General features: G+C 42.7%; 1 protein-coding gene across 2 annotated transcripts in view; it reads left to right on the top strand.

The window, feature by feature from the left end:
* The window catches only part of ASTN2 (astrotactin 2), a 997527-nt gene that overhangs the window by 399006 nt on the left and 584411 nt on the right, over positions 1–14110 (top strand). For both annotated transcript variants that reach the window (XM_054520535.2, XM_054520536.2), the window contains exon 7: positions 6736–6903. In XM_054520535.2, coding sequence (XP_054376510.2) covers positions 6736–6903 — 168 coding nt within the window. The remainder of the gene's footprint in view (positions 1–6735; positions 6904–14110) is intronic.

Below are 14110 nucleotides of genomic sequence, written 5' to 3'. Positions count from 1 at the left end.
TTTGCTAGGGCTGCTATAAAGAAAAAAGTTTCACAGCCCGAGTTGCTTAAGCAACAGAAATTTATTTTCTCATATTTCTGGAGGTTAGAAGTTTGAGATCATGGTGTCAGCAGAGCTGGTTTCTTCTGGGGCCTCTCTCCTTGGCTTGTAGATGGCTGTCCTCTCCCTGTGTCCTCAAATTGTCATTCCTCTATGTGTACCTGTGCCCCAATATCCTCTTCTTATAAGGACATCAGTTGTATTAAAATAGGACCCACCCTAATGACCTCATTTAACCTGAATTACCTCTTTGAAGACCCTATCTTCAAGGACAGTCACATTCTGAGACAGTAGAGGTTAGAACTGCAGCATATGAATTTGGGGCAGAACACAGTCCAACCCATAACGAGTAGGAACCATAGAGAACAATGGAAGAAGGCTGGGGTTGATCCAAGGCAAAAGGAAAGAGGATGGCAGAGGAAAGAGAGCTAGGAGTGGAAGGTCAGGAAGTGAAGACAGAGATACCCGGAGGAGGACTCTCGAAGATCCTTGTAGGAGAACCACCCCCCACAATAATATTCCTCCAGAGTGGTTGCTCTCAGAGACTGTTTGCTCCCAGCTATCCAGGTTGCCTGTGCCCATACTCAAAAACCCTCAAGCTTGTTTTTAACCACATTTTTGCAGTTTGATCACCCACCCCTTAAATAGTTTTCTGTTGATGGTAGGTGGCGGAATGTATTAAAGCCTGACTTGGGGCTTTGTGGACCTGGGAGAAGGGTAAAAGTGATACATTCTTCTTGGGTCTGTCAGGCTGATAGTAGATATGATCTTCATTCCTGCTTCATCACACAGTTTGTTTTTCATCTTGTTCCCAAGAAGACGTTTCTCTCAGATCCAAGACAGCTAGGACCCATGGTATTCATGATGTAACAGAAGGAAGGGAATCTTTAATTATTTTTACCCAAAGAAACAGGGAAAATAAAAATGAAAACTTTTGACCAAAACAGTCCCTACACTTCATTTGTAAAGACCATCTTTTAGCCACACGTCTTTCATTACTCTGCTCACCATTTGCCACTGTGACCAGAGCCTTCTTTTGAAATCTCCTGTCCATGGTTCTCAGAGGTCTATTTCATGATGTGAGGTGTAATGAAAGGGATTTGCAGCTGCTGTCTGGCTCTCCAGGCAATTTTGTCTGGTGATACCTCCTTCCGTGGTATTTTTAGTTCTCATCTGTAGCCTTCTGTGTCTTTGGTGGCTGATGTGCCTCTGGATTTTCAGAGTATGCTACAGAGTGGCCTGAGCTCCCCAGCTCACCCCTGATCTATGCTGCACAATTACAGAAGCAGGCTGATAATCAATGTAATTGAAGATCAGAGTTAATGAGGACCTCCATGCCCGTGCAGTCCCCTGAGCAACACTGGGCTTAAGATGCTAGATAACGAAATGATTGGGCTGAACTGAACATCCATTTGGCTAATTAGATGATGTATATTCCCACAAGTAAGTGGGAGAAAAAAAAAAAAAATATATATATATATATATATATTTAAAAATAAGGAAACATGACATTTTGAAGTTGAGATTTTGGCAGAGATTTATTTCAGAGTCATTGCTCTCTGGGGAGATCTATATGAGTGTAGAGAGGAACTCAGAACAGTCAGTAAAGTGGGGAGGACACTTTTAATTTAAAGCCAAAAAATAAAACAAGGGTCCAAAGAAAAACTAGAAAAACATGAGACACATGGAATAGTGCCTTTTATTCCTTTTCTGTGTAGTTTGTATTCCCAAATAAATGGAATTTATTCAGAGAGCTCTGCTAGACATTCCTTAAACTTAGTGCTCTCTTTCTCTCTCACATGCCCACACTGAACCTCAACTTCACCCTCAGCACAACAGTGATTGTAGAGTTAAATGAAGCCGGGCTTTGCCTTCAAGAAATGCACAATGTGATGGGCAAATAAGTAAGGGAAGTGAGGGATGGGGGGAGGGGAGCAGACAGTCATGCTTTGCCTTAGATTTTTCATATCTGATCTTCCTTCCTGGGCTATAAGTTCTCAGTAGGCAGACACCATATTTTACTCAACCAGAGCCTGCTGCATGGCTTGACGGATAGCCATACTGAGTGAATGAATGACACTCTAGCACAGCACATATAGGTGCTACTTGAGTGGAATGCCTTGCAAATAATAAAGAGATTAAGAGTAGTGCAGGCCAGTTTTGAAGTCTAGCCTTAAGGGGTAAATGCCACACAGGTAGCCACTTACTCTGGAGGAAAGAGTTCATTATGTCATGGTCTCCTTTGCATCCTTCAAGGTATAGCTTAAAGGCCAACTCTTCAATGTTCCTCTTTGAGTCCCCTTTTTCCTCTCCCTTATATCCAAGGACAATGCCTATATTTTTCAGGCAATTCTTACCACACTCTAGGTTGTATTAAAGATATCTGGGCAGATATTTGATCTCCCTTGTTTCATTCCTAACTTTCTCAATGGATTCAGCCCATTTCTTAGTCTCTATGTCTATTTCTTACACAGGAAGGAGTTTAATCAACATTGGGTAAATGATTACATTAAATTTGGCAAAAAGTTACTTCTTTTCAGGCTCTGATATGGCACCTCCCTGCCACACATCCTTGATTGACCCTTCTCACTGAGTTTCTCAACCTGCCTCTCTACTTTTGCCATACACATCATGAGCCCATTGGGTGAATAAGAGCTCAGGAGCCACAATAGTGATGTTCGACATTTAGTTTGGAACTGGGGAGATTCTGAAGGGCTAGTCTTATATTCTGGCTCTCACAGGATGGAAAAATTAAACTGTGGGATCAACGTGGAGGCATTTCTGCTTCACAATTCCATGATGAAGTGAATTGAACTTCCCTCTAGTCAAGCATGGAACTCTGATTTCATTAATGCACTTGACATTCACTAAAGTCCTAGTATGTGCCAGGCATTTTACTGAGAGTTGGATTGATAAGGACTAATGAGTCATGACCTCTTCTCTGTAGGAAATCACAATCTATGAGAGAAAGCAAAAGCCCTCCAACTCAACATGGTATGCACTAAAGAGGAATTCACAGACTACTGTAGACAGAGGAAAAGGACCATAAAAAGCAACTGACCAAAACCCCTGAGCCTCAAGATAGCTTGAAAAAAGACAAGTGTTCCAGCTTTGAAGGCTGAAAAATCTTGGTTTAAGTTCAACTTTGGCCACTTACTGGTTGTGCAAATTTGACCATGTCAATTTCTCTCTGAACCTCGTGTTCAGTTGGAAGAAATACCTATCCTGCAAGGGTGTTGTAAGGATTAAATGAGCAGAATACATATCACATTCATGCCACAAATGAGCAGAGGACATTCAAAGGATAGTAACTCCCTTCTGCCATTAAACCAAATGTATAACTCTGCATAATATCTTTTTAAAGACATTAAGGATAAACTGCTGTCTTAGTTTGTTCAGTCTACTATAGCAGTTGGTTTATAAACAACAGAAATTTATTTCTTACAGTTCTGGAGACTGCAGATTCCAAGATCAAGGTGGTAAAATATTAAGTGTTTGATAAGGGTCCATTTCCTTATTCACAAATGGCCACTTCTCCCTGTGTTCTCACATGGTGGAAGGAGTGAGGGAACTCTCTGGAGTCTCTTTGATAAGGACACTCATCCCATTTAGGAGCTCCACCCATGTAATCACCTCCCAAAGGCTCCACTTCCAAATATCACCACACTGGGGATTAGGTTTCAACATAGGAATTTGGGAGGACGCAAACTTTCCATTTATTGTGCCTGCTTTCAAGCCAATCTCTTCCATGGAGACCCATATTTCTCATAATTGAGAGAAATCTGTTTACTGGTATTGCATTTAGAGCTTCTAAGTTCATAAGAACTCAAAATGATAATCAAAATAGATCCTGTTCCTTGAGATTTCACAGAGCTTGTAGTGGACATTGTGATGCTGCACTCAGGTTTCCAGTCAGCACCTGGGCACTTATTCCCCAGCTGCCAGAAATGTGGATGGTTGACCACTCCCAGCTGAGTCCTTTTTTTGAGAAATGCCTTCCTTTGAAAGGGACCACTTCACACAAGATTATGTCCCCTCTCCAGGGATAGCTCACAGCTTATGACTGGCCAGTGTGAGGATAGAAAGTCCTAACATCTTTGTCTTGATTTGGAACATCACTGAAGGACCATCCCAGCCCCAGAGCTCCCCATGGGATCAGCTGAGGGATTTGCTGTATGTCAGTTCGACCTCTCCCTTTGCCCAATCCCACTTTGCTCATCCTCTTACAAGAATATGTACCCCAAAACATCCTGAATGCCTGTGTCTGCCTCTGAGTCTGTTTTCTGGTGATTCTGACCTAAGACAAATGCATTGTCTTATGTAATCTTTATATCAACCTATGAAAGGGGAATTGGTATCACACTTTTCATATAGGATAACTGAGGGTTTGTTTTTTTGCCCAAGTTTGCAGAGCTGGTAAGTTAAAAAGTGAGGATATGAACTCTTATCTTGCTGATTCTATTCTCTTTATCACTGCACTGTGTGGCTTTCCTGAAGTAGAGGGATTAACCAAACTCAGCCCTGGGACACAATTCAATATCCATCTTTCAGTCTTTAGTGAGAATAAATACAAGAATTATCCATTTAAACAGCATGACTGTGCTTTTTTAAAGAAAAATCTGTAGTTGATACTGATGTTCTGTGCCTTCCTCAAGGACCCATGTGACATGTTTCTGCTTGGGCTTATTTCCAGGGGGGGAAATATGGCTTTGCAGATAGATTTGCATATCTTCTCCTGCCAGAAATTTGAAATATGGAATCCAACAGACTCCTTCCTTTTTTGCTTTAGCTGCCAAGGACTTTAGGGCCAACTTGAAATGTGGTCATTTCCTTATCTCAGTCCTGACACTGTCTATTTCCCCTGCTTCACAAAGACCCCTCTTTCTTTTGCACCAAAATTATGTTGTTCACTGTGCCTTTACTTAGGGATTTATTGCATAGGATGACAGAAATCATACGATTTGTGTGAATTAGAGAAGATAATCATTGCTGATCATATCCTTACTATTTCCAGGGAAACTTCTCCTCCCACAGTCTTAGATGCTCAGACAGCCAGGTGTGGTCTGATGTGATCCTGCCTCCCTGGCCATTGCTCATTGGACCACAGCTGTGCACCGGAGCCAAGAGGAGTCCAACCATAGGTCAGCCAGCAGAGTAGGATGTGACCTGACACATAGACCTCCATAGAACCCATATGATTCTTATTAACTGAGTCTGTCTTTGGAGAACTTGAATTACATACACAAAGATGTGTTTCTTTGTTTTTACTTGACAGTGAGGTAGAAACAAAGAGGGAAGCTGAGTCATGTTAGTTATAAAATACAATTTAAAGTTTCCTGCTGCTGCAGTCTCTAGATCTGCCATCAATCTAGACTCACACTCCCTGTCCAGCTTTGTGAAGCCTGGTCCTCTTTGGGTACATATTTTTCCCCCTGTGAAATTCTGTCTTTGTTTTGTTTTATTGCTATACATGCATACACTCACCATTTGCAACTTACATGCAGCCATCCTGAATGGGCTTCTGTTTCTTGCCTCCCAAAAAAAATGTGTGTGTATATATATGTGTGTGTACATGTGTATGTGTGTGGAATATCTGTCTACATAGATTACTATACATTTATATGTAATATAGTACTATATACATATATGTATGTTTCCACATATATGTGGGATAAGGAATATTTTAGAGCAAATATTGGCTTACGCAAGTATTCAAGAAGAAATGTTAGCCATCAGAAATGTTGAAAAATTGGTTGATAATAATAAAAATGTTAATGTTTAGCTTCTCCTGAAGAAAATCTGAAGATCTAGTGCCACTAGCCTTTAGTTCCATGTGGCAAGAGCTGCTAGAGCTGAGTCATAGCTGCTCCATTTTAATGGAGCCTATAGTGTTTATTGTATCCCAAACCCCACCTTCTCCTTCTCCCTATTGTCTTGCCACATCAGGGCATTTTTTTCTTGGGTGAGTGTTGCTCTTTTCCTTAGAGGTGCTGGGGATTTCTTTGGAAATCTCACTTTGTCTCTGTTTTCTCTATCTCAGTCTGTCTCTCTATATCTTTCTGTCTTTCTCATAATAAAACAAAAACAAACAACACAAGCTAGGTGAGGAGGCCTGGATGCTATTTCCTTCACACTCAGCCAGTCTCTCCTATTGATGTTAGCCACCTGGCCCCTGTGGACATCAATGACCCCTGTTCCAGAGGAGACACCTGAGTGACAGGGACATTAGCTTTTTTCTTTTCCTTTGAAGTTTAATGTTTAATCATTATTTCCTAGAATAAGTCAGGTGCCAGCTAAGCATTTTATCTACATGAATTTATTTCATTCCCCTATCAACTCCATGAGGTAGGTTCCATTAATGTTCTCCTTTACAGAGGAAGTAACCAAGACCCAGGGGAACTGTGTGACTTGCCCAAAGTCAATGCCTAGTAAAGGCAGATCCTGAATTTGACCTTACTTCCCTCTCAGTCCTAAGGGCCTATCTTTCATCACTAGGTTGAATTATCTCCCATGTTTGATTTGCCTCTATCTCCCTATGGGCTTGCAACACCATGACGGGCACATTGCAAGTGCACTTAGACAAATGAGATCAGGTGACCTGGGGAATGTGGCTTGTACGCACCTCTCTGTGTTCTGTAGCATCAGCTAAGACCTTAAAATCAGTAAGAAAGTATCTGTCTCTCTGTTCACCCACAGGAAGCAGCTTCGTGGTGAGTGAAGGGAGCTACCTGGACATCTCCGACTGGTTAAACCCGGCCAAGCTTTCCCTGTATTACCAAATCAATGCCACCTCCCCATGGGTGAGGGACCTCTGTGGACAAAGGACGACAGATGCCTGTGAGCAGCTCTGCGACCCAGAAACCGGTGAGCCGTGGGAGCCAGGATGGGGATAGAAGGTGGGAGAGGCTGGGTTGAAAGAGGCACTGTGCTCCCTCTACCTGAAGAACCGTGGATTCTGAGCCATTGACAAGTGGCTGGATAAGAAGGCCCATCAATCTAATTAACACTAATCTATGTGCTGCCATTGCCTTTCAAGGGAGGAAATTCTTAGAGAACCACAGACTCTCAGAGTAAGAAAGGACCACGGAGAACATCTGGCCTAGCTCCAGACAAGCAAAATGTCTGCACTTCAGATATCCTTGCATTCAGAGCCTATCTTCTTGGTACTAGCTGGGTGATCTTGAGCAAGACACTGATACCTTTCAGTACAAGAGAATGAAAATAGCACCCAACCCACAAAACTGTCATTAGGATTGAATGAGATGCTGTGTGGAAATCTCATAGCATATTCATTAATTCACTCAACAGGTATTTCTTTAGTAGGCAGGCATATTTTTAGGTATTGGGAAGACAGCAGTGAACAAAATATGCAAAATCTCCACCCTCATGAAGCTTACATGCTAGTGGGATAGACACTAAACATGCACTGTGGAATATGTTAGCCACTAGCTACATGTGGCATTTTATTTTAAATTAATTGAAATTAAATGAAAGTAAACATTCATTTTCCCAGTCATACCACCCAGATTTCAAGTGTTCCATAGCCACACACTAGCAGCTACATTGTTGCACATTATAGATATAGACTGTCTTCATCACTCTGAAAATTTCTGTGGGACAGTGCTGCAGTGGTCAAACAAGCAGGTAAATTATATGACTCTGTGAGGTGATGATAGATGCTGGTGTGGGGGAAAAGAATGATGTACAAAGCCTGTGGAGTGCTAAGCTGGGAGTTTGGTGGAGTTTCATCATACAGAAAGTGGTCACGGGAGGCCTCTCTGAGAAGATGACATTTAAGCAGGCACCTTGAGATGGGAGAATAAACCATGTCAATATCCGAGGGATGTGTTCCAGGCAGAAGGAGGTAAAAGAGTCAGTGGCGTGATCTTGACTCACTGCAACCTCCGCCTCCCAGGTTCAAGCGATTCTCCTGCCTCAGCCTCCCGAGTAATGGGGATTACAGGCACGCATCACCACACCTGGCTAATTTTTGTATTTTTAGTAGAGAATGGGGGGTTTCACCATGTTGGTCAGGCTAGTCTTGAACTCTTGACTTCATGATCCGCCCATCTCTGCCTCCCAAAGTGCTGAGATTACACGTGTGAGCCATCATGCCCGGCCTAATGTGCTGTTTATTTAGCACTAGTAGTGGGGCCAGGATGCAGAGTGAGAAAGAAGGGGAGTAGGAGAAGAAAGCTGAGAAGAAGAAGTTTGGGGGCATGGTGGTCCTCAGGGCCTTGTATAGTATAATATAGACTTCAGATTCTACTCTGAGGAAGATGGGCAGTCCTTGGGAGATTCTGAGTAAAGGAGCAACATGCTATGAACTGCATTTGAATAGGACCACTCTGGCTGCTGTGTGGTGAGTTGATTCAGGGATGTTCAAAGGTCCTATTCCTCTAATCTAGGCAAGGGTTGGTAGTGGCTTGGACCATGGAGGTAAGAGAAGAAGATGGTGAACAGTGATCAGGTTCTGGATATATTTAAGAGTATACCCTCAACAGAATTTATTACTGAGAATAGAATGCAAGAAATAGAGTAGAGTCAAAGATTATCCCAAATTTTTCAGTCTGAACAATGGGACGCACTGAGTTATTATTTACTGAGTCAGGGGATGCGGTGGGTAGGTCAGGGTTAGGTGAGAAAGATAAACAGTGCTGTTTTGGGTGTAAGTTCAAGATGACTACTAAACATCAATGGAGAGTGGGCATTTGGGTCCTAATCTAAGAGCCCCCTGCTAAATTGGGGTTCCAGTAGTAGAACCTCTAGCAACCCTGCCAAAATGGGAAATAAAGTGGGGCTGGGTGTGGGTGTTTACAGTGTGCCCTTCACGGGATACTTCTTTTACCTGGTGGGTAACCTAAGATCTGGTTATCTGATGGTGACCCAGGAGTCCCTCACACAGGAAGTTTGATTACACTGGCTGCCACCCTTGGTGGTTTATCTAACCTGTGCGCAGTTAATGCCTGCCTGACCATCAGTCTGGTGCTGGGAGCCTGCACTTGTGTTCTCCCCAACATCAAGGGCCTAGGATAGCCCCTGCTTCTTCAAATAGAAGGCACAGATTCAATTAAACACCACAATAGGAAACAAGTTCAAAGATAAATTACCTTCAGATCCTGAGTCAGGAAGGCAATCTTCTGTCCCTGGGTCACAGGAGGCAAGACAGGAGTGAAGAGTCAGGCAGAGAGAAAGAGAGAGAAGTATGTACTGGGGAATAGGATATGGGTCACTTTAAGTTCATGAGCAAATATCTGAACAATACCTGTAAAGAAAGCGACAGGAAAGCAGGAAGCCCATCTGCTAGGTGGGAAAGATGCCTCTAAGTTCTTATCTCTGGCCACTGGCTTGGGCCATTTTGGTGTGGTGGTCTACTTCTGTTGTCCAGGCAGCAACCTTTGCTGTGTCATTTCCATTGCAGGCAGGTACCTGGATTGACCACATTGAGGAAATGGAGGGAAGTGTAGAACTATAAATTTTGTCAAGGGTGACTGAGCCCTACTTCTGATGGAAAAAATTAAACTTGTATTTTAAATGGGTGCCAAGACAACATAAAATTATAAGAACTCTCGCCTGTAATCCCAGTACTTTGGGAGGCCAAGACAGGTGGATCACTAGGTCAGGAGATCAAGAGCATCCTGGCCAACATGGTGAAACCCTGTCTCTACTAAAATACAAAAAAAAAAAAAAAAAAAAAAATAGCTGGGCTTGGTGGCACACACCTGTAGTCCCAGCTACTCAGGAGGTTGAGGCAGGGGAATTGCTTGAACCCGGGAGGTGAAGGTTACAGTGAGCCAAGATCATGCCACTGCACTCCAGCCTGGTGACAGAGCAAGACTGTGTCTCAAAAAAAAAAAAAAAAAAAAAAATCAACTACAGGTCCACAACTCAAATTCAAAGAAGAGTCTTAGCTGGGGATAGAAATTTGCTAGTCTACAGCATCTAGATGGCATTTAAACTCATGAGACACTATCTTATTTATACTAAATGCTCATTAAATGGGTAGTATCTTATTCATAGTTGATACTCAATAAATGATGTTCTTATTGTCCTCAAATAGAGAACAGGAGCTAGAAAGAAAAAGGAACTTGCCAAGGTTTCAAAGCAAGTTACAAGTGAAGCCAGGATTAGAACCTCAGGTTTCCTTACTCTCAGTCTTCTGCTTCCCCCTATAATTTTTATTGTTCTATTTTCTCTGGAACTTCATCTTTCTCTCCATTCACAAGAGTCTGGCTGGCTTGCACGAAAAACTGGCTATGTGAATACCATGACAACAGCCTCTGTGCAGAGGTCAGAGGTCTCAGTGCTCAGTGTAGTAGCCCAGGTCAAGGATCTCCTCCCTCTATTTGAGGATTTCTTCACCTCTCAATGGGACACCTGTTCAGAAGTAAGGAGAGGACTTCTCCAGGTTAACTTTTATGTCTCTGCCAGGTAGGGCCATGATTTGGCTTTATAACCACCATTCCCTCTAATTGTTTAGTCAGGAGCCTGTTTCAACATATTTTTTGTAGCCTTTATGTAGGCCAACTGGGCCAGGTGCGATGCCTCACACCTGTAATCCCAGCACTGAGAGGCTGAAGCAAGTGGATCGCTTGAGCCCAAGAGTCCAAGACCAGCCTGGGCAACATGGTGAAATCTTGTTTCTACAAAAACATACAAAAATTAGCCAGGCATGGTGACACACGCCCATAGTCCCAGCTACTCTAGAAGCTGAGGTGGGAGGGTTGCTTGAGTCCTGGATGTCGAGGCTACAGTGAGCCATGATCATGCTACTGCACTGTAGCCTGAGCAACAGAGTGAGACCTTGTCCCAAAAATCAATCAATCAATAAATAAGCCAACTGGAGAAGCTATGTGAAAGTGCAACACAGCTCTTACGCATCATATGACCAGACAGCTAATCTTCTATTTTTTAATCAAGATATTTAAGCTTTAAGTCACTGCCACCCTAACCAGTACCCCAACCCACAAAACACACACACACACACACACACACGTGAAAAGAAACACAAATTCTAGGATATTCTTACCCAAAAGCCAGGTAAGCCCTTGTGGAATTATATATCTCTGCATCTGGCCCCTTAGATTTTTTTTTCCATTTTTTTTCCTTGAAAAGGAAGCAAGATTATTGGTGGAAGGGAACAGAAGGGGTCCCCTTCCTTGCCTCCATCTGTGAAGCCCAGTAGACAAGTGGTGAGTGCCTGTGGGTCTGACCTTCTAGTTCCCCAGCTGATCTGCTTTCAGGTGCAAGTTTGTGGTTTCTAATGCTGTTCTCCATTAGACACAGGCTTGAGGGCCTAATTCTAAACAGTGGGTCATCCAAAATATGTGTTAGCCAGTTTGAAAAATAAGGCACTCTTCCACCAATAGCCTCTAGATTTAAATACACACACACACACCCACACACACACACACACACCACTCTTTAGAGCTGGAAATATCACTGGAATCCACTAGGTCCACCTCCTCAACTTCATGGCTGATTGTACTGCCACCCAGAGAAGACAGGGGACAGGACGAAGATCACACAGCTGGCAAAGTGCAAAGCCAGGATATAAAGCCAGGTTTCCATGCCTTCAACCAGTGCTTCTGAAGCCTCAGCAGGTCTGGAATGAAGCCTGAGGTTCTGCATTTCTAACAAGCTGGGAGCTATTGCTGATGCTTCTGGCTCAAGGACTACCCTGTTGCAGCAAGGCTCTGAACACTCCCAAATAGTCCACCCGTGTTCTGCACTCACAGGGGATGCCAAATTTCTTAGTTTAATTATCTTCACAAAACCGTGTTTATTTCTTTCACCTCATCTTCTGCCTGTATTTGCCTTGTGTCCTGGGTTCTAGGTACACCACCCATGTGCAGTTTCCTGAAGGCACCATGCCCTCACATGCATCTGTCCCTTTCACAGGCTGTTTCTTCCTCTTGAAAATGTCTTTTTCCTTTTAATGGGAGAGCAGGGGCTTCTTTTTATTTCCTACATGTTCAGCCCAAACACCTTTCCTCCCACAGGTGGCATTCCTGAACCCCTCTCCCTAGCCCTGAACAGATGAAGGAGCCCTCCCACCTACTGTCATAGCCTTCTGTGCTTCCATATGTCATGGCTTTGTTCCTCTATGGAGTCATTGTTCTTTCCTTGTCTGGAACTATCACCAGACTGTAAACTTTGTTGGAGCAAGGAGGGAGGTTCAAGATGTGTTTCACTTTTCTTGCTATCTTTAAAATTCAGCATAATGCCTGACATGTAATTAAGAGACAAAGAATAATACAAGCAGGAAGGAAGAACGGAATTTTCCTCCTGATGCTTCTTGAAACAATTGCATATACCAATTCTAGTTTTTCCCCTTTTATCCATTTACATAAGAACTCACGTTAAATATTTTGCAGATCTAGAAAAACTGGGTCGCCAACAACTGTGCAGCATCCACGTATCTGAATTCTAGGATACCCTGGTCTTACTCTCTTATTCCAACACATCTCCAACAGCATCCCTCTTTCCATTGCTTACTTTGCTCATACTCACAATTATTTCCCAAACATCCCCATGTAGTTTCACCTTCTGACTAGAGTTCGACTCGTCTCTCCACCTGAAATGTCTTCCATCCTTTAATCATCTACCTTCCACAATCCTACTCATTTAATTTCTTCTTACTTCTTCTCAGTAGAATGGATTACTTCTTCTACAGAATCATCAGAGTTCTTTGTTGACTAAAAACCAGATTAAAACTTGAGTTACTGTTTGAAAATTTATCTCCCCTGCTAGAAAGTCAACTCCTTAGGGCCAGAGATCATATCTATTCCTATATTCTTTCCACCGCGATGCCCAGCACAGCACCTTGCTCTTATAAGTCACTGAAGGCATAAATGGATAGGACTGTCTACAGGTAGAAAATTGACATCGGAACATAAGATCCCTAAATATATTTTCATGGGGCTTAACTCAGATCCACTTTGTAAAATTTAGTTCAATTCATTAGATTCAATTCAAGCAAGATTTTCTTAATTCTGCAACTCGTAAGTCGGTGTGTTGAGTGTTACGGGAAATCACAGACAAATTGCACAATGCTCTTGCCTTCATGGATTTTACATTCTCACAGGTATAAAAACAATCTGCTCATATATAGCTATTATCAAAAACGCAGTGTAGTATAAATCAAGAGCAATGCATTAACAAAGTGCCTCATGCCTGAAGAACAGGGAGAAATGTATTCTAGATGGGAATTTCAGGAGATATATCATGAAGAAGATGACCTTTTAGCTCAGCTTTGTAAAATCAATAGGGACTATGAGTACGGAGGGTGCTTTAGCAGAGGGAACTTGATTTTTTGAAAAAGAGAAAAGTTTAGAATGATTCTAGGACTCAGAGGGCAGTCTGTGCTGCCATCTGGAAAATGAGGTGCAGGCAGAGCACTGGGAGAGTGGCAGGGGATGAGGTTGGGAAGGTAACATGAAGAGAGGTCATTAAAAGGTAAGGATCCAAAGACTTTGAGAACATCTGTTCTCACAAGAAGATGAGTCCACGTGTTTTGGAGAGCATCTAACTCCCTAAAAGAACAGCTAGAACTTTCTCCACTCTTTGCTTCCCATCAGGAATTAGAATTTGGGGAAAGTCATGGAAAAACTAAACCCTGAAGCCCTATGTATATTTAGGTCTTGATATGTCAAAAGTGGCTTAGCTTCTTTTAAAGAGGTCTCTCCTTTGTGAATCAAATCTGTAGAGCTGGACAGAGTCATGGAGTCAAAGCACTGGTTATCATTCCTTAAAGCTTTTCTGGATGTGTGGATAAGAAAAATTTTTTCTCCCAAGTGACAGGGAAGGAGAAGGAAAGTGGAGAAGATGCTACAGCTGAAACACATATATAATTGTCTTGGTTCACAGATGAACCTGGCCAACTTTTCCTGGCTGCATGCCACAGCCCATCTCCAGTGTGTTTTTCCAGGGATTTCAACAATTAGTGCCACCCACAGGGCTGACTCTGGAATTAGATCTGTGCTGTGCTGGAGCCAGCTCACATGGCGTCATGAGAGTTGACTGTTAACATCTTTTCCCAACTCTTTGTTCAGTGATGGCATGTTGATAG

Source organism: Pongo abelii, chromosome 13 (genome assembly GCF_028885655.2).
Source record: "Pongo abelii isolate AG06213 chromosome 13, NHGRI_mPonAbe1-v2.0_pri, whole genome shotgun sequence".
Classification (NCBI taxonomy): Eukaryota; Metazoa; Chordata; class Mammalia; order Primates; family Hominidae; genus Pongo; species Pongo abelii.
Note: the sequence above shows the minus strand (reverse complement) of the source record. Positions and strands in the feature narration are given on the sequence as shown.